General features: G+C 56.1%; 8 protein-coding genes across 8 annotated transcripts; 5 read left to right on the forward strand and 3 right to left on the reverse strand.

Annotated features, from left to right (window-relative positions):
* Nucleotides 1–1,555: 1,555 nt before the first annotated feature.
* Nucleotides 1,556–10,238, forward strand: GGS23DRAFT_618316 (putative polyketide synthase; the record flags this gene model as incomplete). The annotated part of the gene is made up of 11 exons (XM_051520926.1): nucleotides 1,556–2,167; nucleotides 2,222–2,507; nucleotides 2,566–2,686; nucleotides 2,756–2,905; nucleotides 2,959–3,213; nucleotides 3,270–3,405; nucleotides 3,459–4,152; nucleotides 4,259–6,963; nucleotides 7,022–8,472; nucleotides 8,598–9,221; nucleotides 9,321–10,238. The coding sequence occupies exons 1-11, from the start codon at nucleotides 1,789–1,791 to the stop codon at nucleotides 10,236–10,238; spliced, it is 7,719 nt and encodes a 2,572-aa protein (XP_051374010.1). The 5' UTR covers nucleotides 1,556–1,788.
* Nucleotides 10,239–10,439: 201 nt separating this feature from the next.
* Nucleotides 10,440–11,594, reverse strand: GGS23DRAFT_420512 (PEBP-like protein). Its single transcript, XM_051513756.1, has 3 exons — nucleotides 11,167–11,594; nucleotides 11,097–11,106; nucleotides 10,440–10,947 (listed from the first exon to the last, which is right to left on the reverse strand). The coding sequence occupies exons 1-3, from the start codon at nucleotides 11,384–11,386 to the stop codon at nucleotides 10,599–10,601; spliced, it is 579 nt and encodes a 192-aa protein (XP_051374011.1). The 5' UTR covers nucleotides 11,387–11,594; the 3' UTR covers nucleotides 10,440–10,598.
* Nucleotides 11,595–13,442: 1,848 nt separating this feature from the next.
* GGS23DRAFT_420508 (uncharacterized protein) lies at nucleotides 13,443–15,203 on the reverse strand. Its single transcript, XM_051513755.1, has 2 exons — nucleotides 14,204–15,203; nucleotides 13,443–14,137 (listed from the first exon to the last, which is right to left on the reverse strand). The coding sequence occupies exons 1-2, from the start codon at nucleotides 15,047–15,049 to the stop codon at nucleotides 13,757–13,759; spliced, it is 1,227 nt and encodes a 408-aa protein (XP_051374012.1). The 5' UTR covers nucleotides 15,050–15,203; the 3' UTR covers nucleotides 13,443–13,756.
* Nucleotides 15,204–16,073: 870 nt separating this feature from the next.
* GGS23DRAFT_420854 (uncharacterized protein) lies at nucleotides 16,074–17,182 on the forward strand. Its single transcript, XM_051513759.1, has one exon. The coding sequence runs from the start codon at nucleotides 16,253–16,255 to the stop codon at nucleotides 17,078–17,080; it is 828 nt and encodes a 275-aa protein (XP_051374013.1). The 5' UTR covers nucleotides 16,074–16,252; the 3' UTR covers nucleotides 17,081–17,182.
* GGS23DRAFT_420844 (tubby C-terminal-like domain-containing protein) lies at nucleotides 17,121–17,718 on the reverse strand. The gene has a single exon (XM_051513758.1). It carries the CDS (start codon nucleotides 17,517–17,519, stop codon nucleotides 17,160–17,162), a length of 360 nt encoding a protein of 119 aa, XP_051374014.1. The 5' UTR covers nucleotides 17,520–17,718; the 3' UTR covers nucleotides 17,121–17,159.
* Nucleotides 17,719–19,096: 1,378 nt separating this feature from the next.
* On the forward strand, nucleotides 19,097–20,577 carry GGS23DRAFT_558625 (ribonuclease H-like domain-containing protein). The gene has a single exon (XM_051515765.1). It carries the CDS (start codon nucleotides 19,262–19,264, stop codon nucleotides 20,048–20,050), a length of 789 nt encoding a protein of 262 aa, XP_051374015.1. The 5' UTR covers nucleotides 19,097–19,261; the 3' UTR covers nucleotides 20,051–20,577.
* GGS23DRAFT_420912 (Prolidase/Aminopeptidase P-like protein) lies at nucleotides 20,213–22,866 on the forward strand. The gene is made up of 6 exons (XM_051513760.1): nucleotides 20,213–20,395; nucleotides 20,468–20,577; nucleotides 20,651–20,658; nucleotides 20,740–21,084; nucleotides 21,165–21,797; nucleotides 21,926–22,866. The coding sequence occupies exons 4-6, from the start codon at nucleotides 20,747–20,749 to the stop codon at nucleotides 22,512–22,514; spliced, it is 1,560 nt and encodes a 519-aa protein (XP_051374016.1). The 5' UTR covers nucleotides 20,213–20,395; nucleotides 20,468–20,577; nucleotides 20,651–20,658; nucleotides 20,740–20,746; the 3' UTR covers nucleotides 22,515–22,866.
* Nucleotides 22,867–23,293: 427 nt separating this feature from the next.
* On the forward strand, nucleotides 23,294–25,144 carry GGS23DRAFT_618328 (peptidase S28; the record flags this gene model as incomplete). The annotated part of the gene is made up of 4 exons (XM_051520927.1): nucleotides 23,294–23,396; nucleotides 23,489–24,584; nucleotides 24,652–24,934; nucleotides 25,001–25,144. 4 exons carry the CDS (start codon nucleotides 23,294–23,296, stop codon nucleotides 25,142–25,144), a joined length of 1,626 nt encoding a protein of 541 aa, XP_051374017.1.
* Nucleotides 25,145–25,270: the final 126 nt, after the last annotated feature.

The following is a 25,270-nucleotide window of genomic DNA, read 5'->3' on the forward strand; positions in this document are numbered from 1 at the left end:
CCTTCCCATGGACTAACTGGGGGCCAAAGTCGAGTGGTGACAGGTCGGATTCGTAGTTTATCTGCATGTGTTCCGGTTTACGGTCTCTGTTGTAACCTTGGTACGGTACGAGCCTGACCACAGTCGTAGGGGGCGTGCCGCGCCGTCTTTTTCAGATCAAGGCTTGTTTCCTAAGGCTGCCTGGGATCATGCCATCTACACGAGAACGCTGGGATGAACCGGCGGCCGATGGGTTTCGTGACCGCTCACCTCCTGCTAGCAAGCTATCCGGGAGGCGAGCTGGCAATGGTTGTATGTGACGGCGGACTAGTATCTCAGATTCTTGTTATTGTGCTAGACGTAGGTACGTATGCTTACTATATAGGTATATACGATAAGTACCTAGGTGCGGGCTGCTGTCGTGGTGTTGAGCACGCTGCTAATCGTAAAATAGTACCGCAGATATCAGACCAGGGAGGCCAACATTCCGTATTTCCATCCAGCACGGCACGTGGCTCGCCGAGCTATGTAACATACCTAGCCCATCTTCATATTCGCCTCAGAGAATGGAGCCAGTTGCCCGTCGCTATCATGATTGGGTAAGCCTTAACCCCTGTGCTCACTCTGCAGTCCTACCAACGGGATTATTATCAGCCTGTGTTTCTCGGATTACTAACCTCTTCGTTGCTTTGCTCACATAAACAGCACCGGCCGACTCTCATATTCCTCTATCACTTACAGACCAAGAGACATGCAGCTGTCACGTACATGGAAGATCCATCGGTCTGAGTAATGCAACCCCAGACTGTTCGAACCCACTTTCTAGGGGTGTTCTTTTTGCTTGTTTTAGTTTCTCATACCCCCTATGCTGCTGATCCTCCCGGGCCAACTATCGGCACCCAATAGTCTGTTGATCCTTAGGAGGCAACATCTATGCGAGACGGAATAAGCCGTTGCGAGCTCTTCTTAGATGATCTTATAGTGGCCAAAGTTTATGAGGTGACGCGATTTAGCAAATCTAATACACTGCAGAGCTTCATCTTCTGTGTCCTCTCCTTGCCTATGTAATACTCTGAACTTCTGTATTCTTACCATAGGCAGCACTCTGTGGGCCTCGGACGGATGCTGCTATGAGTATGCACATCCTTGAATATGCGGTAGGAGCCTCGACCCTTCCCAGTATCTTGCTGTGCCCTGTTCGGGTCCAAGTATTCGGCAGATCTATATTATACCCTGACGCGGATAGGGCTCAATGTGCCTCAAAAAGGGGTAGTATATCATGCAGGTTGCGTATAATATGTCCACACCAAGCCCTCATAGGCTTTTCGCATGCTGACTGGTAACCGTATTCATGTCTCAATGCACCCAAACCATAGCGCAAAATGTCTTGCCATACGTTGCTTCGAGGATTCGATTCCCTGTGTAAGTCGAATCAATCGGCATCGGACCTTCGAGCTCAGATCCCAACAGCGCACTAGGGACGGCAGGTGTCTCGAGTCTGGTACACGTATGCTCGACCTCATCACCAACGGATGAGGATCGTACCGTTGCTCGAGGTGCGACGCTCTCTAGGGTTCTCTTCCAACTAAAGAACTATTGCTTTAGATCCTTGAAGCTTTGGGTCAATATTCCCCCCCTTGGGTGAGAATAAGTTTCCCTACATCTTTACCTATTAACTCGCTTCGATGTGCTCCACAAGAGACATATATAGAGAGAGGCATGACTATATTATGTGGATAGGTGGTTAAGGTGATAGAATCGAATCTCGACATTGCTAAGAGAAAGAAACCTTTTGTTAACAAAATCATCATGTCTTCACCAGAACCAATCTCGATTGCCGTAATAGGCATGGGATGCCGATTCCCAGGGGGTGCCAGTAGCCCAGAGGAGTTATGGTCGATAGCTGCCGAAGGGAGACACGGCTGGTCCGAGGTCCCTTTGGACAGGTTCAACTGGTCCTCCTTCTATCACCCCGATACTGAGGTCAGTGGGACGACGAATCAGAAGGGCGGCCACTTCCTGGATCAGAGCCTTGCCGCGTTCGACGCCGGCTTTTTCGGGGTCCCGCCCCGCGAGGCAGAAGCTATGGACCCGCAGCAGCGTGTCGTACTCGAGGCCGCATGGGACGCCGTCGAGAATGCCGGGATACCGATGGAGAAGCTGAGAGGCTCTGATACTGCGGTTTTCGGTAAGTGAAACTCCTCGGCTCTGTGTGCAACAGGATGATGCTGAGTGAACGGAGTGGCGATGTTTGGTCATGACTACGAGCACGCCACAACGAAGGACTCCCTGTTATCTACGAAGTATCATAATACAGGTGCGGCACGGCCGCTCCTGGCGAATCGTGTTTCCTACGTCTTCGATTTGCACGGGCCATCCGCGACCCTCGACACTGGATGCTCCGGCAGCTTGGTCGCGGTGAATTCGGCCTGCCAGAGTCTCCGCTTAGGCGAGAGTGACATGGCGCTAGCGGGAGGCGTTGCTATGATGTTCTCGCCTGACCAGTTGGCCATGATGGCTCCCACCGGGTAAGTTTTCAAGTATCCATGGTTGGTAGTAGCGGTGCACCGAACTGACCTGTGCAAGCATCTTTAACTCCGAGGGTCGGTGTTTCTCATTCGATAGCCGCGGAAAGGGATACGGACGCGGAGAGGGTGTCGGTATCGTGGCTCTCAAGCGTCTTGATGATGCGATCCGCGATGGAGACGTTAGTGAACCACTCAGTCTCAGTATCCCCACGATACGCTCTGGGGGAAACAACTAACTCCCTACGTAGAATGTTCGAGCAATTATTCGAAATTCTGCGGCGAACCAGGATGGCCGAACTAACGGCATTACGCTTCCCAATCAGTTCGCTCAGGAGCGTCTGGCAAGGAAGGTATTTCAGGGGTTACCCTTCAGCCCATCTGACGTGGATTACGTCGAGGTAGGCCCCCTTTAATGCTTATTGGGAGCATGACCTGATTTGATGAATTCCAGGCACATGGCACTGGAACGAAAGCTGGTGATTTCGCAGAACTAAGCGCCATCAGTAACGTCTTTGGTTCCGACCGAGCGCCGGGCCATCCGGTATACGTCGGCACTGGAAAGCCTAATATCGGGCATTCCGAAGCAGCCAGCGGCTCTGCTGGTCTCATCAAGACCATAGTAGGAATGGAAAAAGGCTTAATACACCCTCAAATCCTTCTTGAGAACTTCAAGCCACAGTTGATACCAGTTCTTGGCAAAGTCAAGGTTAGATAAGTTGGAAAGTGTGGCTGTTTACGTATTGTCTTGCTAACAGCTACAAGATTGCTCGCTCGCTGGAGCCGTGGCCTTCGACAAAGGTCACAAGGAAAGCCGTGGTTAACTGCTTTGGGTCAGGAGGCACCAATGTTATGCTCGTCCTAGAGGCCCCAGAGATAGCTCCACAAGGTCGTATAAACGGTGAGGAATTCCCCTCGTCTCTCACGCAATTGCGCGCTCATATAACCTTACAGGAACGAACGGAAATTCCAATGGAACTACACACAACGGGTATCATAATAACAACCACGCCCAGAATGGCTCCGGCAACGGGACGGGTAATGGTTCAACCCACTCAAATGGCAGCATCGGCGAAAGCAGACTGCGATTGTTCCCCCTTTCCGCAAGATCTGAATATTCGCTTATCAATGGAATCGATGATTTAAAGTCATACCTGGAGCGGAAGGCCCCAGTAGACTTGGACAACCTCTCATATACCTTAGCGAGCCGTAGATCCGGCTTTCAGTGGCGTTGTTCCGTAGTCGCCGAAGACGTCGACTCTTTGGTCAAGGCACTCGAGACGAAAGATCTCAAACCGGTTAAAGCTCCTGTTCAAGTTACGAATGTCTTCGTCTTCACTGGCCAGGGGGCCCAGTACTTCCAGGTGGGATACGCCTTGCTCGGGACGAAGAGCGAATTCACTCGCTCGATTCATCATTCGGATGCGGTATTGAGGAAGCTCGGCGCCACATGGAGCCTAGTTGAAGAGTTATCCAAGGACGAGGATTCAACCCGCTTGAATGACAGCAAGTTCGGCCAACCGGCGAGCACAGCCATCCAAGTGGCTCTTGTCGACCTACTCAAAAGCTGGAGTGTGCTCCCTTCGGCTGTAATAGGCCATTCTAGCGGAGAAATTGCCGCAGCATATGCTGCCGGAGCTATTACCCAGTGAGTCCTCCACTAGTTCGGGTTTTCTCGTTCCCTTGATACAGAGGCAGCCTGGGCCTGCTCCCTTTATGAATGTGAGGACGACTGACCTGGATGCCCTCGATAGCGATGCCGCTGTCCGTGCTGCATACGAGCGTAGTTTCCTCGCGGACGCAGCGAAGAAACATCTTTCACAACAAGGAGCAATGATGGCTGTAGGCGCCGGGGAGGAGGAAGCCCTGCGTTATATCAAGAAACTTATGTCTCCTGGAGTTGTCGTCGCCTGCATTAATAGCCCGTCAAGCACGACAGTGTCTGGTGACGCGGCGGGTATCGAGGAACTCCAAGGCTTACTGCAGGCTCAAGGAATATTTGCCCGGCGCCTCAAGGTTGACACTGCTTACCATTCTCACCATATGAAAGTCGTCAGTAACGAGTATTTGGCACGCCTTAAAGGGCTTCAGTCAAGCTCCACGAGCTCTTCAGTCCGCTTCTTCTCGACCGTCACTTCACAGGAGAAGCACAAAGGGTTCGGCGCGTCATATTGGGTCGATAATTTGGTTTCCCAGGTACGATTCTCAGACGCTCTTGAGCTCCTGGGCAAGGAATTGTGCCAAGGGCCCTTGAACTTGATCGAAATAGGCCCACACAAGGCTTTAGCCGGGCCGATTCGACAGTCTCTAGCCAGTTTACAGACCGGGGGTTTGCCATACCGATACATACCAACCCTCGTGAGAGACCAGAATAGCGTAACAGCAATTCTGGACACAGGAGCAAGTCTATTCATTGCCGGAAGCGAAGTAGATGTCGGCGCGGTTGCTTCCCTAGGTATATCTGACCCATCGCCCAAGGTCCTCGGAGACTTGCCTCATTACCACTGGAACCATACCGTAGACTACTGGCGTGAGCCGCGGTTGAGCAAGGAGTACCGGTGCAGGCCGTACCCTCACCATGACTTACTCGGTGTCAGAACGTTGACGTCCCCTGATAGCGAGCCAAGCTGGCGTATGATTCTCACCGTCGACAGCTTACCGTGGCTGAAGGACCACGTCGTCGACAATTTTGTCGTGTTCCCAGGCTCCGGATACATGGCTATGGCCATCGAAGGGCTCAAGCAGCTGAACAAAGACGCACATCCAAACATGGCCACCAAAGCATATCATCTAAGGAATATTTCCTTCAAGAGAACGCTGTCGATTCCTGACAATCTAGCCGGCGTCGAGGTCATGTTAAATCTAAGCCATTCGACTTCTAACGAGTACAGTTTCCGTGTTTCCTCAATTGCGGGCGGAAAATGGCAAGAACATTGCGACGGCTACATATCCGCAGAGTTCGAGGCCGCGGTCGATGAGGTCGATCAGGATCGCGAAGCAAGCTTCAGCGCCAAATCCCACCTGGAAAAGTTCGAAGATGCCGCCCGGTCGTGCGGCCACGTTGTACAGCACGCAGACATATACACGGAGTTGTCGTCTTTCGGTAACCAATACGGCCCCAGCTTCGCCGCAGTTCACGAGACTCGGCTTGGGACATTGCAAGCCTTGAGCAAGATCACTTTGCCAGATGTTGCTTCTCAGATGCCGTCTCGATTTATGCAGCCGCACGTCATCCACCCGAGCACTTTGGACGCGATACTCCATTCGTGCGTTCTGCTGTTCCAACGAGAAGCTCTGAGTCGTGGCTCAACTATGCCTGTCTTCATTGGAGAGGTCTCCATCTCGACCGACATGACCACTCAACCAGGCGCCCAGCTGCGAGCCGTGACGGACCTCCGGAACACATATTCTCAATCTTCCAACTTTGATGTCGTGGTAATTCAGGATGGTCCTAGCGGAAACCAGCAGCCGGTCGTGACCATCTCTAACGGAGAGGTGCGCATCGTGGGTGCCTCTCAAGAGGACTCGCAAACATCTGGCGGCAACGCGTTCAATGTCGAATGGGGCCTAGATGTTTCTTCCATAACAGCTGAGGATTTAGAATCAGCCGTACTCCCCATCAAGTCCAATGGCATACGAGTTGAGCTGGCTGAAAAAGCAGCTATACTAGACTCGGCATCTGCTCGCTACATTGGCTGGGCTACGAAGAAGATTCGCGAAGGTGGGTTGACAATAAAATCGGACTATCGCGCCAGTTACTTCTCGTGGATGGTCAGCTTCATCGAGTCGAACATTGGACGAAAGCTCATCCAGAGGATCCCCGACTCGGAGGCAGAGGTCGCTGAGCAGCTTGCCAGAGTTGGCGTCGAGGGCGAAATGGTTAGAAGAATTGGTACGAAGCTAGTATCCATCCTCACTGGGGAAGTCGACCCTTTGTCTGTTGTCCTCGAAGATGATCTGCTGTTCCGTGTCGAAAAGAGCAATGAGATCGCTCGCGTCAACCAGTACGTAGCCGAATTCACGAGACGGTTGTCGTTCCAAAACAAGGAGATCCGAGTCCTGGAAATTGGCGCTGGCGCTGGCGCTGGAGGCGCCACGCTGCCATTATTACAGCTATGCAGCCCGAACGGTGAGAGCTTTGCATCAGAGTACACCGTCACCGATGTGTCGAGCGAGCTTTTGAACAAAGTTCTCGAGGAACGCTTGAAGGATTGGGGACACCTACTTACCTTCCGGACGCTGGATATAGAGAAAGATCCTATCGGGCAAGGCTTTGACCAACATGGCTACGATCTAATCCTGGCTTCCGATGTGCTTCGCGCAACGCCGTCGCTGAGCAAGTCGCTTGACCACATCTCCCGGCTTCTCAAACCAGGCGGTATCTTTGGTACGATTGAAGCTACGAAGGCCACCCCTTGGCGGAGCTTGATATTCGGTCTACTTCCGGGGCGGCGGACAGGTAAGTGCTTGCAAATCGCGTGCAACTGGACGAGAATTACCTAACACGTTGTTCACAGACGCAGATGATGGCGGTGCCGCAATTCCACCGAGGTCGGTCGAGCAATGGAGCCAGCGTCTGCGAGATGCTTCATTCTCTGGCGTCAACCTGGTTGCACATGGCTCGCCTGAGGCCGCCACCCAGCGTGCCTTCATAACTTCGACTTCAGCTCCAGTAGTCACAACTAATGGGCGTCACGCACACAGAGTTGAGATACTTAACGCTATACCAGAAGGGCACACTGGACATAAGAGTCAAGCCGATATCATCAAAAATCTCTCGAAATACGGCCTCGAGCCTTCTGCTCGCGATTGGGAAATTCGGTCGATTGACGAGTCTGTCTCCTACGTCGTGTTGGACTCTGCCACTCGACCCCTTTTAGCCCACGCTACCCCAGAGCAGTTCGATCACATTGTCTCGCTGGTGTCAAAGGGCTCTAAAGTGTATTGGATCACCTTCGCAGACGGATCGAACGGTCTCGTGCCGGACTTTGGTCTCGCCACCGGCTTCGCCCGTTCGGCCCTCAGCGAGATCGATAGCCTCAAGTTCTTCACTCTCAACGTTCAGGACAACTTAGACGACCAAGGAAGAGTTCTCTCACGTGTCTCCGACTTTGTCGCATCGTCGGAGGCCAAGATTGCCCGCGGGGATACACTAGAATTCGAGTACATGTTGAAAGACGAAAAACTACACATCCAGCGTTTGGCGTCGCACGTAGGGGTAAACAGAGCTCTGGCTTCCACAGACAAACCCGAACGCGAGGATTGTCTATTCCACCAGGAAGAGCGGCGCCTCAAGATACAGATTGAGAAGCCTGGTCTTCTCAGCAGCCTGACATTTGTCGACGACAAGCTCGGCGAGCTTGGGCCCGACGAGGTGGAAGTTCAACCCTACGCCTGCGGTGTCAACTTCAAGGACGTCTTCGTCGCTTTAGGCCAAATGACGGCTACCCAGACTATGTGCGGCGAATGTGCCGGCGTGGTGACCCGCGTCGGCTCGAACTTTGCGTCCACATACAAGATCGGCCAGCGAGTGGCCGCGATCTCGGGGACGCCGTACGCCAGCCGGGCGCGGACGAACGGCCACCTAATCTACCCGATCCCAGATTCGCTATCCTTCACGGACGCAGCCACGGTCCCCGTCGCCTTCTCGACTGCCTACTACGGGCTCGTGGACTCCGCGAACCTCAGGCGCGGCCAGACGGTGCTGATCCACGCAGCCTCCGGTGGCCTCGGGCAGGCCGCAGTCATGATCGCGCAGCATATCGGCGCCGAGATCTTCGCCACCGTTGGGAGCGACGCGAAGCGCAGGGTTCTGATCGAGAAATACGGTATCCCGGAGGACCACATATTCAGCAGCAGGACCCTGAGTTTCAAGGCCGGAGTGCTGCGCAAGACCGCCGGCAAGGGAGTCGATGTCGTACTGAATTCTCTTTCCGGGGATGCTCTGCGCGCTACCTGGAAGTGCATGGTAAGTCGAGCTTGGAGCTTTCTATTTATTCCCAGCCCCCCCAAGAGTTCCCCTGTCCGCTCTGCACACGCAGTGAGGCGTAGATATGCGCAAGGAGTCACGGCTAACACTCGCGGTTGAAACAGGCCAGCATGGGCACATTTGTCGAGGTAGGCAAGACGGACATCTACCAGCGCAGCCGACTGGACATGGACGTGTTCGACCGCAACGTGCGCTTCGCCTCCGTCGACCTGATCGTCCTATCCAAGTGCCGGCCTCAGGACGCCCAGGGGCTGCTCAAGCGGGTCTTCGGCCACTTCGAAGCCGGCCACTACTCGCCGCTGCCGGTGACGCCGCTGCCCATCGCCAACATCGAGCAGGCGTTCCGCCTGATCCAAGCCCGCAAGCACACCGGCAAGATCGTTCTCGAAGCCGACGCCAGCTCCATCGTCAGCGCCAGGGTCCGGCCGTTCCGCCTGCGCGACGACGGGACGTACGTTATCGTAGGAGGCCTGGGGAATCTTGGCCGTCACATCTGCCGCCACCTGCAGCGACGCGGCGCGCGGCACCTCGTCCTCCTGTCGCGGCGCCGCTTCGAGCAGGGAGCGCGGGAAGCCCTCGAGGCTGCGCTGGTAGAAGTGCCCGGGTCGACCGTCAAGGTGGTCGCCTGCGATATCCTCGACGGTGCGGAAGTCTCGCGCGTCGCCGGTATACTACGGGGAAGCCTTCCTCCCATCCGAGGAGTCATCCAGGCAGCGATGGTGCTAGCAGTATGTCCAAGCCCCGTCTTCCCCCCCCGCCTCCTCCCTCATCCTCCCTCAGGGCGTGCGAGGGAAGCCGGCTAACGTGTATTTCCTCACCTGCACTAGGACCGGACCCTCGCGCAGATGAAGTGGGCCGACTTTGAAACCGCCATGCGGCCCAAGTACGACGGGACGCGCAACGTGGCGGCGGCGTTCGCGGACGCGGCGCTCGAGTTCTTCGTGGCGCTGTCGTCGATCGCGGGCATCATCGGGCTGCGGGGGCAGGCGAACTACGCGGCGGGCAACGCGTTCGAGGACATGTTCGCGCAGGCGCACAGCGGCGGCGGCGACCGCACCCACTTCGTCTCGCTCAACCTGCCGCTCGTGGCCGAGAGCGCGGCCAAGACCGCCGAGGTCGTCGGCTTCGTCCAGCGCCAGGGCGTCCAGGTGCTGCCCGTCGCCGCCGTGCTGCCCCTGCTCGACTACGCCATGGGCCGCGCCGCCGCCGACGGCGTGCGCCAGGTGGTGCTGGGCCTCGACGGCGCGTCGCTGGCGGCGCGCGGGGCGCACGGCGGGCGGGCCACGCCGCTGCTGGGCCACGTGTACGCGCGGGCGCGGCAGCTCGAGGGGGCGGGGGCGGGGGCCGGCGGCGACGGCGCCGCGGTCCCGGCGGAGAAGCTGGTGGCGCAGGCGCCGACGGCGGCCGCGGCCGAGCTGCTCGTGCTCGAGGCGACGCGCGACAAGGTGGCGGCGCTGCTCGGCGTCGAGCGCGAGGAGCTGCGGCTCGACGCGTCGGTCGCCGCGCTCGGCCTCGACTCGCTCGTCGCCATCGAGCTCAAGAACTGGCTGGCCAAGACGCTGCGCGCCGCCGTCCAGACCTCCGACATCACCGACGCGCCCAGCCTGCGCGCGCTCGCCGCCCTCGTCACCCGCTGGTCCGAGCTCGTCCCGCACGAACCGGTCGACGACGCTGCGGCCGACGGCGCGGCGCAGCCGGGCCAGGAGACTGCTGCTATGGTGGTGGACGGGGACGGAGGGATGTAGATTCGCGGATGGAAAGAGAGAGAGGAGGGGAAGAGGGGTCTAGATACGAGTGTCGATACGACTAACAAAAGTGGTTTGTTTCCGCAGAGTCACGACCTATGGCGCGGGATATTCGGCCGGATTGTCTGAACTATAACGATAATGACGAGAGAACACGACTCGTTTTCCTGATAATCGCAGGACTATTTATTGCTCTTATATACAAGTTTTCTGTGTTTCGCCGGTTGTTGCTCCCTCTTCGCTGCCCGTACGTTCTCATCGCTGCTTTTTTCTCTCCCGACTGCCCCTCTTCACGCTGTCCTCGTCCGCATCCGTCCCCCGTTTCGATATCTACCGTAACCAGCCGCAATGCTAGCATGCTTAACCAGTGACGTTGAAGTAGTTGGCAGCGATGGGGGCGCCGAGGCCGGCGGCGGTGATGAACTTGGGCACGTCGAAACCGACCTTCTGCGACTGCAGCATCTGCGAGGCGGCGGTGGGAATCTGCCAGTTGGCGGGCTGGTCCCAGAGCAGGTTGGTGTAGCGATGCGGGTGCGCCGGCGTCTCGGCGGGTGGCATCGGCGCGAACCAGGCGACGGGGCCCGACGCGGTTGACCTTAGCGTGCTGACGCCACCCACTGACGCCGTTCCGTCCGCCTTGAAGTCCCGGATCACCGTGTGTAGGTAGGTTGTCCGTTGTCCCTGTGCGGGGTTCGCGAAGTTGGTCGATCTGTTGGCGTCAGGGGTTGCCATGTTAGCTAGCTAGCGTATTCTTCAAGAGCACGTGGCTCTCCTGTTCCTTGCGGATGTTCACGGATGTGGGAAAAGGGGGATGACGGGTCATGGAGAGGGGATCGGCGGATTAGGGAGTTGGCGTACGCATCGAGGTCTTAAAAGAGGTTAGCTAGGGCTTTTCATTTCTTTCAATGTATCACGACAGGGTGCTTACCGATCAACATCCACACGTAGGTACCGTTAGCTGGGATGCTCAGGCCGATAGTGGGCTGTCGCGAGGTCTCAGACCTGGTCAGCGCGAGGCCTGGCGTCACGGACTTGGTGCCGAAGGTGACTTCGAGCTTCTGCTCAACGACGGGGGTGAAACCAGCAGGCGTCTGGGCGGCGGCAACGCCAGCGAGAACCAAGGTAGATAGGATGCTAAAGGCCTTCATTTTCAAGTTTCCCTTGTTTTTTGCTCCTTTTGCTCTGCTTCTTTCCACAGGTAGAGTCCTGATGTCGCTAGTAAATTCGTCCCTTCGAATCCCACGTATGTGAAGCGCTGATACCGTCGGGGCGGTTTAGCTCCTTGGAATTCCGAGAGCAGATAGATATAGGCTTATATATACACCGCCTTGCGCACCTCCCATCTTTTCATCTCCAGGTGTGTTGACGCAACATCGTCTTGGAGGCTATTTCTAATTTCCCCAAGGGGCTCAGATATTTGCAATCTATCCCGGGCCAATACCGGCATCGTAGAGTTTGTATGCACATACACTATATGCTCGGTGGCTAAATAGGGGACGAGGAGAAGATTTCCTCATCGGGCGGTGGCCATCGCCCGCGCATCGCCAATCTTCCGGCTTGGCGAATTAAGTGTTGCTGTGTTCGACGACGGCGCGGAGAGGCTGGAGACCCCGCAGACCACATGATTGATGGCAGTTATGTCTTGCGTCTGGTCTGGATCCAGGTGCTGGTTGCCGGTTGTTCTCCAGAGCGGAAGTTGGCAGTCCTTGAGCAGAATAGAAATTCTCAGGGGGGTGGGGAGGGGAGAAAAGGGGGAAGACCAGGAGACGATCAGGGAGCGTGGGAGAGTGCTTCGCGCAAAGAGATAGAAACGAAGCCGGGTCTATGGGATCTTGTTTCATAATATAACCGACTAAAGATCTTGGACCCTTACTTGTCTTATACCTCGGGAGCGGCCTTTAGCTTATTATCTCTCGGTTGTCCTAACTTGTTACCCCTTGGAGGAGAGCGTCCATAGCCACCGAAACCCGGCAGCGATCGGTTCTTGGTCGCCTGTCTCACGGAATTGGTGAGTTTATGTGTTGTGCTAAGCAGGGTTTTGTAGTCCGTTTATTCATACTAGTACCTAGTTCACGATCGATTCAATCGCTCTAGGGAATTGATGAAAAGCGTTAGATGAAGAAGTCTGTATGCGGTTTGCCGCCTCTTCCTCGCCTCTCCCCCTTTGCACGTCGCTTTCTCTCCTGTTCCCCGGAAATCATGACGCTCTGAAAGGTATGCTGCCTTCGGGAGCACGTCAGTATCCCGCGAATTTATATATAGATTCCCTCGGACCTACCCCATCTCGTAAGCCGGAATCCTATTGTCTGACTGCCATAATGTCGACGCCTTCATGTACACAGTCTTTCGACCCGCCTTCTGTGGCTTCTCGATGAGCTGACTATCCCGCCCCAGTAACCTTAGCTGCAACCTTCACCCCCTGTGACGTTAACTTAGGTAGGAGTAGGAGCAGAACTGGTGGTGTTTGCCTTATGGGCGTTTCTTTTTCTTCTTGTTCTTGCTCTTCTTGCTCCGTTTATCCTTCTCTTCGGAGGGCGCCGTGTTCGCGGAAGAGTTCAAACCCGTAGACTGGCTTCCGGGAGCCGTTTGGTCCGGGGTATCTTCCTGGGTGGCATCTGCAGGAACTCCTCGGGTCCTCACATCGGGAACGGCTGTACGAGGGGGACGACCCTCTCGAATATCAGCCAAGCTATCAAGCAGGTCCTTAATACGCGATCGATGAGACCTAAGGCATGCAAACAATTGGGTTCAGGCCGGAATAAGGTCAAGTAAAAGGCCGTATTGCCTTGAGAGCTGATCGAGATGTATACGGTGCTAGCGGAGGGCGTCGTTATGGGCGTGGAGTTGGATTTGGTACTGGAGTAAATCTGTGGCGATCTGCTGATCCTCATCTGAATCCATGTTGGTAGAGTTGTCTAGAGATGTGGAAGCTGAGGATTCGCACCCTGCTACCGGGTCTTAGGCCCGAAATGTGTCTGTTTATTTGTGAGGTAGGGAAGAAAAAGGCGATGGCATTGCACCCAAAGACTAAAGCCCAAGCAATTTCGTACTCAAGGTAGGCATCTTCGTTGAATCCTACTGGCCAATTCTAGTACGTGTACGGATGGGAAGATCCGCCTGCTTGGGCAGCTTCCCTGGCGATGAATTCTCGATGTCACCGGCACTGCCTGTCCTGTTCTTGAAAGGCTGGATGAAGGCGCGGTCAGGGGAATAGGCGAAGCGGCCCCTGCAAGAGCATCGATAGCACCAGGGGGAGCGCCCTGAGGGTGGCGGTTATTCCTTCAAATATCTCGAAATGTGGGATCATAGCTGGAAGGGCTATGCGGAAGAATGCTTTTGAGTTGCTTGAATCAGTGGAATACGCCCATTTTCGCCGTAGCCTTGATCTCAAAACGCCAACAACCTATGCAATAGTAACCGGTGCGATATATGCAACCCCGTCCAGGGCTGACCCTTTACCGTGACGATCCACTTCCATTTTCCCAGCTTCAAAACCTGGCGACCTTGCACGCGATGCATCAATGGGCAACGCTATCGCTGTTCTTGCCCACTGTGCTGGGACTATTCAGACCGCTCTCGTCCTCTCTCGGCGGCCCCCTTACACCTTCGTCGTCGTCGTCGCTCATGAGACCCTCTAATTCGAACTCCTCGGCGTCTCTCAAAGGCACATTTCCGTTTATCCGAGGCCCCAATCGGCCGTTAACCAATTCTTTGTTGGGACTGGCCGTGGCGAAACCGCTGTCGTAAACGTGGATGAGGACGCTAGAAAAGAGGAAAACGACGAAGGCGAGTGAGTACAGGATCAAGATGTAAGCGACGTGGTCCATGCCAGAGGCCGCAACAAAAGCCATCTGTTCCTCAGTGGCGCCCATGAATAGGAACCCGGACGCGTAGAGTAACTAGGACTCCGGTTAGACGAAGGGCGCCAGCGCCGATGCATGCACGGAGAAGATTGGGTAACTCACGAAGATGGGTACATATTGAAAGCTGCTTGCTTCGCGGCCATCCTCAGACAGCCCACTCCGGTCCCGAAGAACGAAGCAGACTTCGATGATACGCGTGGCACCGGCAGCCATAAGGGTATAGCCAAACATCTTGTGGGTTTCGGCGCTCATCATTAGCTCCTGGGGGTGGGAACTCATCGCCCACCCGGTGATTAGAATGACGAAGCCGGGGATGAAGTTGCGCTGAGGCCGGCCATTTCGGTCTTTGCTCAGCCAGACGCCAGCCAAGCCGGCCGCCCACCAGATAATACCCATGGCCGTATGCTGCCAGTCGTTCTTCACCCAGGGCGTCCCCCAGCGGTGTTCGGTGAACGTATTAACGACGCCCCAGGCCGCAATAACGGCGCTGTCGAAGAACTCCTGCGACCGTCCGGTGCGCCTTAGCCATAGCTGACCAACTAGTAGCAGAATAGACAGGAGGATGCCGTAGGCGATGAAGGCGCTTCCCATGATAAAATGGGCTAGGCATTGGCCCAGGCGGTCACCCTGGCAGAAACCGAGAGCGGTGATGCCGCCGAAGAGCATCTGAGTCCAAGCAAGCACAGGCAACGCCTTTCCGACGGTGCCGTGAGCCAGCTTAACAACCCATCTAAGCTTCCCATTTATACCCTTCTCTAAATGCAGCTTGAGATAGATGCCGAAGAGAACCTGGAGAAGGAGAAGGACAGATATCGGCGTCGAGAACTTGGAGTGGACGTTCGTGTGCCGGAACTCGCGACCGCCGTGCGAATGGCCGAGGGCGTATCCGACGATGGCTAGTGCCGTCCCGGTTACTTGGACGGGGATATGCCACCGCGACTTGACCATCTACGTGGAGAGGGTTAGGATCGGCTACGAGGACATGTTGAGAGGCGAGCGCAAGGAGGAAAGGCGAAGAGAGATAGGGAAGACGGAGCGGAGGCGGTAGGATGCGTACCCCGAGAACCATCCCCAAGGGAAAAATGACGCCCCAGGCGCTCATCTGAATGAAGATATGAACCCATAGCGTCGCGTCCTATACAACCCGTCAGCCTCCGGGCAATCCGCAGGGGTTTACTGGACGCAATGCGAAGTGGGCATACGATAGGTTCAGCGGAGATGGATTGTCCATCCCCGATCTGGGAGGAGTCGTGATCATGGGCGTCGGCCATCGATATTACAGGTATAAGGAGCAACAACAGAAAAGTAGACGAAGACGAAGAAGACATCTTGGCCAGGGCGGCCGGCGGCAGTGGCACCATGATATGCTGCTGCTGCCGCAGGTCGCGGATCCCTGGATCGAACCCCTGGGGCCAAGCGTTTCGGGACCAGGGGGGGCAGCGAAGAGGGGACCTAAAGCGGGAAAAGGGTGGTAGAGACAAGGAAGCCAAGAGATATTATCACGTAGCGGCGGATTTACCTATAAGATAGGCCAATCCGAAGAGGGTCGGCAAGCCAAGAAACAAGATCCAACAAGACTTGGTGGAAGGCGACCAGGACGATGACGATGGTGCTATACAAATAAATCGTAGCGGGCGACAGCAAGCATATATTTCGTGGGGAAAGGGGAGTTGAGAGAAAAGAAGAAGACGGAGATCGGTGCTGACCTTGCCCATGCTGTTGATCTCGGGCCAGCATATCGTTGAGCATTGTTTTTTTTTTCCCGCGCTTCTCCAGCTGATCGACGTACTGAGGTTAGGTAGTGTAAACGTCTTCGAGCTCAATAGAGTACCTAAGGGATGATGTATCATGCGGGTTAGCAACGCATATGCCCTATACATGCGATAGAGGGGAGAGTTAGGTACCTTGGAGAGGAAAACCCAGGCGAGGTAGCCGAAGCGTTCGCCGAAAACCAGCTCCAACGAGGAAAAACGGCGAGGTAACGCCCCTGGTAACATAGAGCCTATGCGATGCCACGGGTACATAACGGGTACGTACAGGCGCGTAGTAAGGGCAAATCCCGCCCGTGCCATTGGCCGATCGCGAGGTCGACGATGAGGCTAGGTACCTCCTTGGAGCTGCTATTGTACCTTAGGTACCTACCTACCTGATATGTTACCCTTAGGTACCTATCTAGGTACCTACATAATGGAGCTGTCTTGGCTCCGTAGCGCATCTCTTCTTCCCTTCTTCTGCTTCTTCTCTCGCTCAACTTCTCCCTCCTCCCCTAGGAACTCGTGTCCCGTCCTTCCCCCCTCCTCGAGAGCACCGACATACACGTCTACGGACCACAGGGGACAAAGCGAGAGGGGCGGATTGCTACGCCTCCAACGCCGTTCGGGCTTTTCTTTGACCGAGATCTCTTGGGTATCTCGACCTCGTCGCAACCGACGGATGACGGCGGATGGAAGCCAGCATCTAGCAGCTACGCCAGATGCACGTCTAGAAATACACGCAAGTATAATCATACATATATATATATATCGCATCGCCTGTCCGCAACCTCGTTACATCACACACCTTAGTTTACACGGCAATTTGGTCCAATGCCGACTTGTCAACCCCTCGCCTCGTGGGGTGGGCATCTCCCATTACTATCCAATCTTAGCTCAACCCACGGCACCAGACACGCCACCCCCGCTAGTAGGCTCGTTCTTCTTCACATCCAAGCAGATGCACATAGCCACGATGATCGTCATGTCGACGTTCGGCGCCACCGTCACGTTGTACGTCTGCTGTCCGCCGAGAATCTCCCGCGCGTTCCATCGGTCGCGGCGGATGGCTGCTACCACTTGCCCGGTGGTCGCGTCGGTAATCTGCGCGTTCCTGTCCTTCCAGTCGCCTATCAGCATCAGCTCCTCCTGCTGGCCTGACGCCGACATGAGTGTGCCGATGAACTTGGAGCCGGTCACTAGGTTTCGACACGTCCTCGCCCGTTAGCCTGACCGCCCTGCCGCCGAAGTATACGAGACGCCGCGGCACAGCCGATGAGGTGCGCCGACGCCGACGACGCCGCGCACTAGCGTACGTGGATAGGTCCGGGTAGGAACTCACGCTTAAACTTGCTTCGCACCTCTAAGATCTCGTTGCCGTTGGCATCCTCGGCGTAGTACGTCGTGTGCAGCGACAGGAGCTTCTGGCGTATGCAGAAGAGGAACTTGCCGCTCATGTCCGTGACATTCATCCGGTTCGATATCGAGAATGCCTCGCCCTTGACCTTGAGGAAGGATTGACCGCTGGCCAGTTGGATATCGAAGGCGTTTCCCGACAGTGACCATAATTTCTCCCTAAGCACCAGCGTCTCGCTCTGCTTTGCGAAGAACTCCGGAAAGACGCCCAGCGGACGAGGGAAGGGAGTTAGTTGTTGTGCGGACCCCATATTGACCTGTTTTAAGGTCCAAGTTGACCGGCGCCTAGGTACGTGAGGCGGAAGGTTCAAATATACTGGCCTCTATGACCTTGCAAAGTAACTTCGATCGACCGAGCCAAGGTGCTTAAGGACCTGGAACTGTTAGGATCACGACGTGGTTATATATCACGCAAAAGCTTGACACGCTGCTCGAGACCGGGATCTCATTAACGTATCGGTATAAGCTACGTCGCCCTTACGAACCACGGACATTGCTATCAACGGCCCCTTTCCGAAGCCGTACGACCCCGGATCCGGTCAATATCACACCTCACGCTGCCCGCACGGCCACCGAGGCTGAGTTGGCTTGCCAGCTTCTGACGGGCTAGTGACGCGCCTTAGCACCAGACATGTGATCTAGACATGCAATGCAGATGGTACCTAGGGCCGGTATGGGGCGGTACGGCTCGGCAAGGCTGAATAAATCCATCGTACTTCTTGTCAGGTTGTCGGCGGTGCAATTTTCCAGGTCGCTGGCGATCGGACGTCCCGCAGGGAATGAGCGACGCCAAGCCTCCGACAACGCGTGTTTCACTCGTCAGCTCAGCTCAGACTGCCACATTCCCTTGTCAAACACACCGTATTCTCGATAAGCCCATATCGCATGCGTGCGGGTAACATGTATGTATATGTGTAGCCAGGTCTTCGTAGGCTCAGCGCATCTATACCCGCATATGAGTACGATGAGTTGTGCGGAAATACAACGCGTTGCTTGTCATAGACAATTTGGCTCCGAGATGGACGGACGTAGAAATCAGGTCCTCTTCTAGCAGGAGATCGAAACGCTTGAGCCCCTGATCACGGCTCTCTCACGAAGTCGTTGGAGTCACTTCGCCCCCTGCTCGCAGCCCCTTCGTCTCGTTTCTCGGGTGCAGATCCCCGCGATCGCCGATCGTTACGGTGCGGAATCGCTGCTGGGTGTGCTTTATCCGTTCGTGGCCGGGTGCGCGACAAGCCTCGCCGAGTCTCGCGCTCCGCCCCGCGGCACGCCACATCCTCGCGCGTCCCACATACCGTGGTCCCCTCTCTCAGACGGAGGAGCGGTCGGCGAGGCGAGTCGACAGTCGCCGGCGGGTCCGAGCTAGAAGGGGAGCGGGTGAGTGCTGCGAATCCTGCTTCTGGGTAGACATTCAGAGCTGGGTCCGCAGCAGTAAACTTGACGGGTGAGCTGGTAGCCTGGTGGCGATTATTTATTCCTCTTCAATTCTCACGGACTCTCGTCGCTGTCGGTGCTAAAGGGCTTTTTTTTATCGTACTAGCAGGTACTCGTCATGATGTGACAGCTACTACTGGCTGGCCATCTTTGTCGTCAAGGGCAGGATGGTGAACTACGCCGACGCTGTTCCTCGGCGAATAACAGAAAACCGAGACGGGCGTGTACAGCTGGCGTAACGAGACTACGAGATTATAGGTAATCAAGACAACGCATAAGTACATATGTGACTTAAGCAGCCCTCTACATTAGGTACCTACCTTAGGTACCTAAAACAACAGGTACTTAGGTACCTGGGTATCTAGTTACACCTCTGACCGAAACCACCTGACCCATTAGACGAGTTTTTCATCATTTGATGTTCTCACGAAATACCGGCACCACTGTAGCCATGCACCCAGCAAATACCGAGGGGCTTTAGGTACTTGTCGTATCTTTTTATTTCTTTCTTGCTGTCGCGAAACACACTGCACGTCCAGCTCGGGATTCCGCAGGCAAAATGGTTCTAGCACTCACTCGGGCGGTAAGGCCTCGTGAGGTAACGGAAGTTATGATGGCCATGGGCAACGAGGCGGGCGGCGTGTGGACTGCAACTGGATTCCCAACACTAATGGCACCATCTGTCATGTTTCCCGCTCGTCGCGTGCGGATACCCGGACCCGGCGTAGTCAAGCGGCAATTCCTTATTGCGCGGCTCGTGGGCAGGCTTGGCGGGAAGCCGTCGATGCTCATCTACACCGACGGATCCTGCTTTTATGATGCCGAGAGGCACCACATCTCACGAGGCGGTTGCAGCTTCGTCTTCAATACGACTCAAGACGGTACGATAAGCTTTCCCTTGGAGGATAAGGGACCTGATGGCTCGGAACGCCCCCACACCAGTAACCGCGCCGCGCTTCGCGCCGTCATCGGCGCCCTCAAATATCGAGACTGGCCGGCCGAAAACTGGCGGCGTGTTGTCATAGGCACTGATTCCGCCTACGTGACCAGGGGCTCGACGATGTGGATACGCAGTTGGGCCCAAAGAGGATGGCTTACGCCGGGTAAATCGCCGGTTTCTAACCAGGACCTCTGGAGAGAGCTGTCGGCAACCTTCGGACAGTACGCAAAGGCCGGCTGCGAGGTGTCGTTCATGGCTATAACGAGAGAACAGAACATCTCGGCCGACGCTGCGGCTAAGGTTGCCGTCGACACGGTTAACAAGACGCCTTTGGACTCAAAATCTGTGCATCGGACCAAGAAGAAGCTCAAAGACGGGCCAACCATAAAACAGGACCGTCCGATCTGACTCTGGCCAAATAAAATCCACTGTCGGAATAGAATCTCTGTTGGTCAGACGGTATCGGCCGTTCAACCGAACTTGCCTGGTAGTGTTTGGTTCATGGCCAGCTCGATTCGTACCAGAACGGAACCTGCCGGCCAGGCCCAGCTCTCCTCGGAGATGACCCGCGATATCGCGCAGGCTTCGAATCTGAACGTGAGGGGGGGCAGCAGATGTCCGCCAGGAGTAGTATGAGTAGATAGATCTCTACGGATGATGGGGGGTTCACATCGAAAGCTTTCAGGCCCAAAGAGCTACGGCTAATATAAATCCACTTACACCTGATTTCCGGCGCCGCTGTGGAACAACTGAGTGCGCCTATTCTCCCCCTTAATCGCTACCACATCCTGTACTGGATGCTGACGAAGATTCGATTAACGATAGATATTCATCTAGCCTGACTGATTTTCATATCCTGCATATCCAAGAGACAATTCAGATCGTCGGTACCCCGCCCGCCCGGATCGACTCGCTTCTGTTCTCTCTTTTTCTCTGTGAGTTGCAATGCGAAGAGGCTACCAATTGTGCCAGGATTACTCGAGAAGCCAACGACTGACTCGCCCACAGCGCAACCGGTATAGCCTCTGAATCCTCCTAATAAGGTAGTCAGAGCGACGTTTCTATTTGTTACTGACACATCCTCCTCCTCTCTATAGCTTCGCGATGTCCACGAGCAAGCAATTAAAGCGCCTCGTCTCGCAGTGGGAAAAGTCGGCTCCCACATATTGCCACAGCCGTAACTTCTTAACTGCCGGCCTGTCTCTGTTCCTCTCCGCGTGGCTCATACGCTTGTGGGTGTTCCGAGTTGCTCGCTCCGAGCCGGACACGGTGGCTCGTGTGCAAGCGTGCGCCGTGGACAACCTGCGTGCCGACTTGTCCTTTCTCGACGGGGCATCTCCCATTACGGCGGATGAGTTTTTGGATCGGCGGGACCGCCTGGCGCGGGCCCTCGCCGCGGAGGGCGTCGATGCGTTCGTCTGCGAGCCGGGATACGCGTTCCAGTAAGAGAGCCCACGTCGGCGCGACACAGCCTAACGCCCGCGCTTGCTGACTCGGAGCATTTCGGCCCCCATCGCGCCAGATTTTACGGCAATGTCTCGCAGAGCGACTGGGAGCCGTGGGAGCCGGAGGAGCGGCCCTTCCTCATGCTCATCCTGCCCGCGGTCTCTGGTGATGCGGTCACAGCCACGACAGCATTCCTCGCGCCGCGCTTCGAGGAGGCTCGCGCGCGCATGCTCGGGATCCCGTCGCGGGACCCCGGGCTCAACATAGTGACGTGGGAGGAGCACTGGGACCCCTACGCTACACTACTCAAGTCTCGTCTCTTCACAGGCAAGCCGCGGCCCATGATCGCGGTCGACGGTGAGATGCGCGACTTCATCGCACGAGGCCTCGCGGGCGCGGGGTTCGAGACTGCCGCGCCGCCCCTTGCCGCTGAACGCGTGCGGCAGCTCAAGAGTCGCGCTGAGGTGGCGGCACTGCGCGCGGTCAACACGGGAACTGTCGCAGCCGTGCGGGCAATGCGGCCCTGCCTTGTGGTTGGATTGACGGAGGACGAGGTGCGCGGCGTGCTCGACGCGGCACTGCAGTCGGTCGGGTTCAGCCCGTTCTTCGACATTGTGCTGTTTGAGGAGCACGGTGCGCTGCCGCACGGCGGCGCCGTCGTCGGCGCAAAGCAGCTCACGCGCGAGACCATGGTCGTGATCGATGTCGGGTGCGTGGGCCCCGCCTCCGTCTCCCCTTTCCCCCCTCACTCCCTACGGGATGTAGGATGCGGAATGGTGTTGCCTGTGGGGAGAGGATCGCGCTCCTAACCTGGTTACTCCGTTCACTCGTGCACAGGGCGCATTATTTAGGATATTCGTCAGACATATGCCGCAGCTTCTTTATCGACCCCGCGGTTCGATCAAAGCGGTTATTGCCGAGGCACCTTGCGGGCCTCTTCGAGATGCTTGGGCTGCGTGCCCACCACGCCCCGGAAGTGCTGCGCGAGATGTCGGACCTGCATTCCGAGAAGTTGAAAGTCTGGAGCATCGTTTTAGATGCCCAGACCGCCGCGGCGGCCGAGATGAAGCCCGGCAGGAGTGCGGCGACCGTCGATCTCGCTGCCCGCGGGGTCATCGAGGCGGCCGGGTACGGCTACGGGTTTACGCATCGTCTCGGTCACGGGATCGGGATCAAAGGCGAGCGACCCCGCGTCCCCTTGCTCTGCCTTGTCCTCATACAATATCATCTAGCACACGAGCCTCCGTACTTGAACCAGTGGAACACGGAAGACATTCTCGAGCCCGGGATGGTAGTCACCGACGAGCCTGGTATCTATCTGGAAGGGAAATTTGGCGTCCGTCACGAGGATGTTTACCTTGTGAAGCCGGATGGGGGCGCCGAGCTACTAACCGGGCGAAGAGCCGGGGGCCCCTACGATCCTTGAGCAGGTAACCACATGTGGATGTGGGTGTAGCTCGTGGGTGTGTTCGCGTCTACACTGCCGGCCCTCAGGGACCGCTATCCAAAGCTTGATCCTGAGCCTTGATTCTCCCACTTAATACAACTAGCCCGGAACAGCATGTGGGAGAAGAAGGCCCGGTTGATAAACATCTTTCATCGGCGCCGTGAAGTGCACGGCCCCTAAGTAAACATGGGCGGGCGGCTGCAGCTATGTTGTGTCGCTGTGTCTCCATTCCCGTCGTGTTCGGTCTTTTCACGTAAACCCTTATATGCGTTTCTAGTTTTCGCCTCATCACGGGATTCGCTGGAGCTCGTCTTTATGGAAATGTTTACAATGTGAAGGGGAGACACAGCGTCCAGCACACGAGAAGAGGGAGGAGGGTGGCCGTAACCTGGATCCTCCGGACCGTTCTTGGCGGCGATCGTATGGGGATGGGCACTGAGACCTTCCCTCTTCTACCTAGCTTCCGCGGGCTGACTGCATATCAACTGCATATCGCAAGGATCGCCGTTTATCACGGATACCGCTTCGGAGCACTCGTTGTGACGCTGGACCTGGCGTCCTGCCCAAAACAACAAAACAAAGGCAATGCAGACTATCTATTGCACCATGCCAAGAGGCTCCTCAATCTTTCTCGTATATCTAGCGCTTGTCTATCCTGCTTTCTCAGGCCCTAGTATCAACTATGCCTCGCTTGTTGTTCGTCGGACCTCCTTGAGGCATTCTTAGCCATTAGCTTCTGACGCTTCGTTACCGTTACAATGGTTCGATATAGCACCGCCGCGGGCCTCTTAGCTCTCGTCTCATCCGCTGGAGCTATTCAGAGGCACCCGCTGCCCATCAGCGAGCTGGCCAAACAAGTACGTAACCATTCGTGGGCGTTGTCGTGGCATTTCACAGTTTCCGAGGGCCGCGTGCTGACAACGAAGTCGGATCACGATAGATCCAGACTATAGGTGCGCACGGCGGCCTCAGCGCGAGGCAGCTCGAACTTCAGGCCCTGTACCCTGAGTACAATCTCTCGACGCCGATCGACCACTTCCACAACGAATCGAAGTATGAACCGCACTCCAACGGCACGTTTGATCAGCGGTATTGGTTCGATGCTCAGTTCTACAAGCCCGGGGGTCCGGTAATTGTCCTCGCTAGCGGGGAGACGAGCGGCGTCGGTCGCCTACCTTTCTTGCAGAAGGGCATAGTGTACCAGCTTGCGAAGGCGACCGGGGGGCTAGGAGTCATTCTGGAGCATAGGTACTACGGAACAAGCATTCCCGTGCCCGACTTCAGCACCGAGAGCCTGCGGTTCTTAACGACGGATCAGGCCCTCGCCGACACGGCTTACTTCGCTCAGAATGTCAAATTCGCCGGCCTAGAGGATGTGGACCTGAGCCCCAAAACTACTCCTTGGATCGCGTACGGCGGGAGCTACGCGGGTTCTTTCGTAGCCTTTCTGCGGGTCTTGTATCCGGAGGTGTTCTACGGTGCCATCTCGTCTTCCGGAGTTCCCGAAGCGATCTGGGATTACTGGAAGTACTTTGAGGCTGCCGCCGTATACGGGCCTCCGGCGTGCGTCGAAACGACGCAGAAGCTCACCCACGTCATCGACAACATCCTTATCGGAAAGGCCGGTTCAGATTACGTGGGAAAGCTCAAGACCGCCTTTGGCTTGCCTAACGTCACCTACGACGGCGACTTCGCCAGCGCCATAAACGGGGGCATCTATGGGCTGCAGAGCCTGAACTGGGATCCGTCCGTGAGCAGCAATTCCTTCTTCCTCTACTGCGGAAACGTCTCTTCGGATTCGGTGCTCTACCCCGCTACTGAGGCGCGGAGGGCATCGGTCGAGGAACTCATTACGGTCGGCGGCTACGGCGATGAACTCGACGTTTTAGCGAATCGGCTTCTGAACTACATCGGCTACGTCAACCTCACCTCCGTTTCTCAATGCAGAGGTTCGCAGGACGCTTGCTTCTCTACGAACGACCCGGAATTCTACGCGCGGGATGATATTCGACAGAGCTGGCGCCTGTGGCAATATCAGGTCTGCACGGAGTAAGTCCAACCATCCATCATCTTCACACTTCGTTATCTACTTCGCGCGTACTCATGCCATGTCTAGGTGGGGTTATCTCCAGACCGGAAGCGGTGTTCCTGAGGATCAGTTACCTTTGATCTCCCGTACGATCGATGTCGAATACTCGTCTATCGTCTGCCGAGCTGCCTTCAACATCACAGAGCCGGCCAACGTGGAACACATCAATAGGCTTGGCGGGTTCTACATCAGCTACCCCAGGCTCGCATTCATCGATGGCGAGTGGGATCCTTGGCGGGCCGCTGGTGTTCACGCTCTTGGGCTACCCGACAGGCCGAACACCCTAAGCGAGCCTTTCATCTTGATCGATGTAAGCATACCCCCCCAAATCCCCACTCGATAGGAAGAGCGCTACGTGCTAACCGAGCGTCGTTAGGACGCGGTCCACCACTGGGATGAGAACGGCGTCTTCCCCAACGAGACGACGCCCGACTTCCCGCCCCCACCTGTAGCGGACGCCCAGCAGCAGATAGCGAGATTCGTGAAGAAGTGGGTGCGAAAATTCGCCGGTAAATTCTAGGAGAATACACCCGTGTGTACGGATGACGGCCATAACGATGCTGACGGAAATGTAGATGTCGCGGCGGAGTCGAATGAACTATGAGTTGGATCATAACCGTTCCTCCACCAGAATATCACTAGGAAA

Source organism: Durotheca rogersii, assembly GCF_024521655.1.
Source record: "Durotheca rogersii strain YMJ 92031201 chromosome Unknown GGS23scaffold_5, whole genome shotgun sequence".
Lineage (NCBI taxonomy): Eukaryota > Fungi > Ascomycota > Sordariomycetes > Xylariales > Xylariaceae > Durotheca > Durotheca rogersii.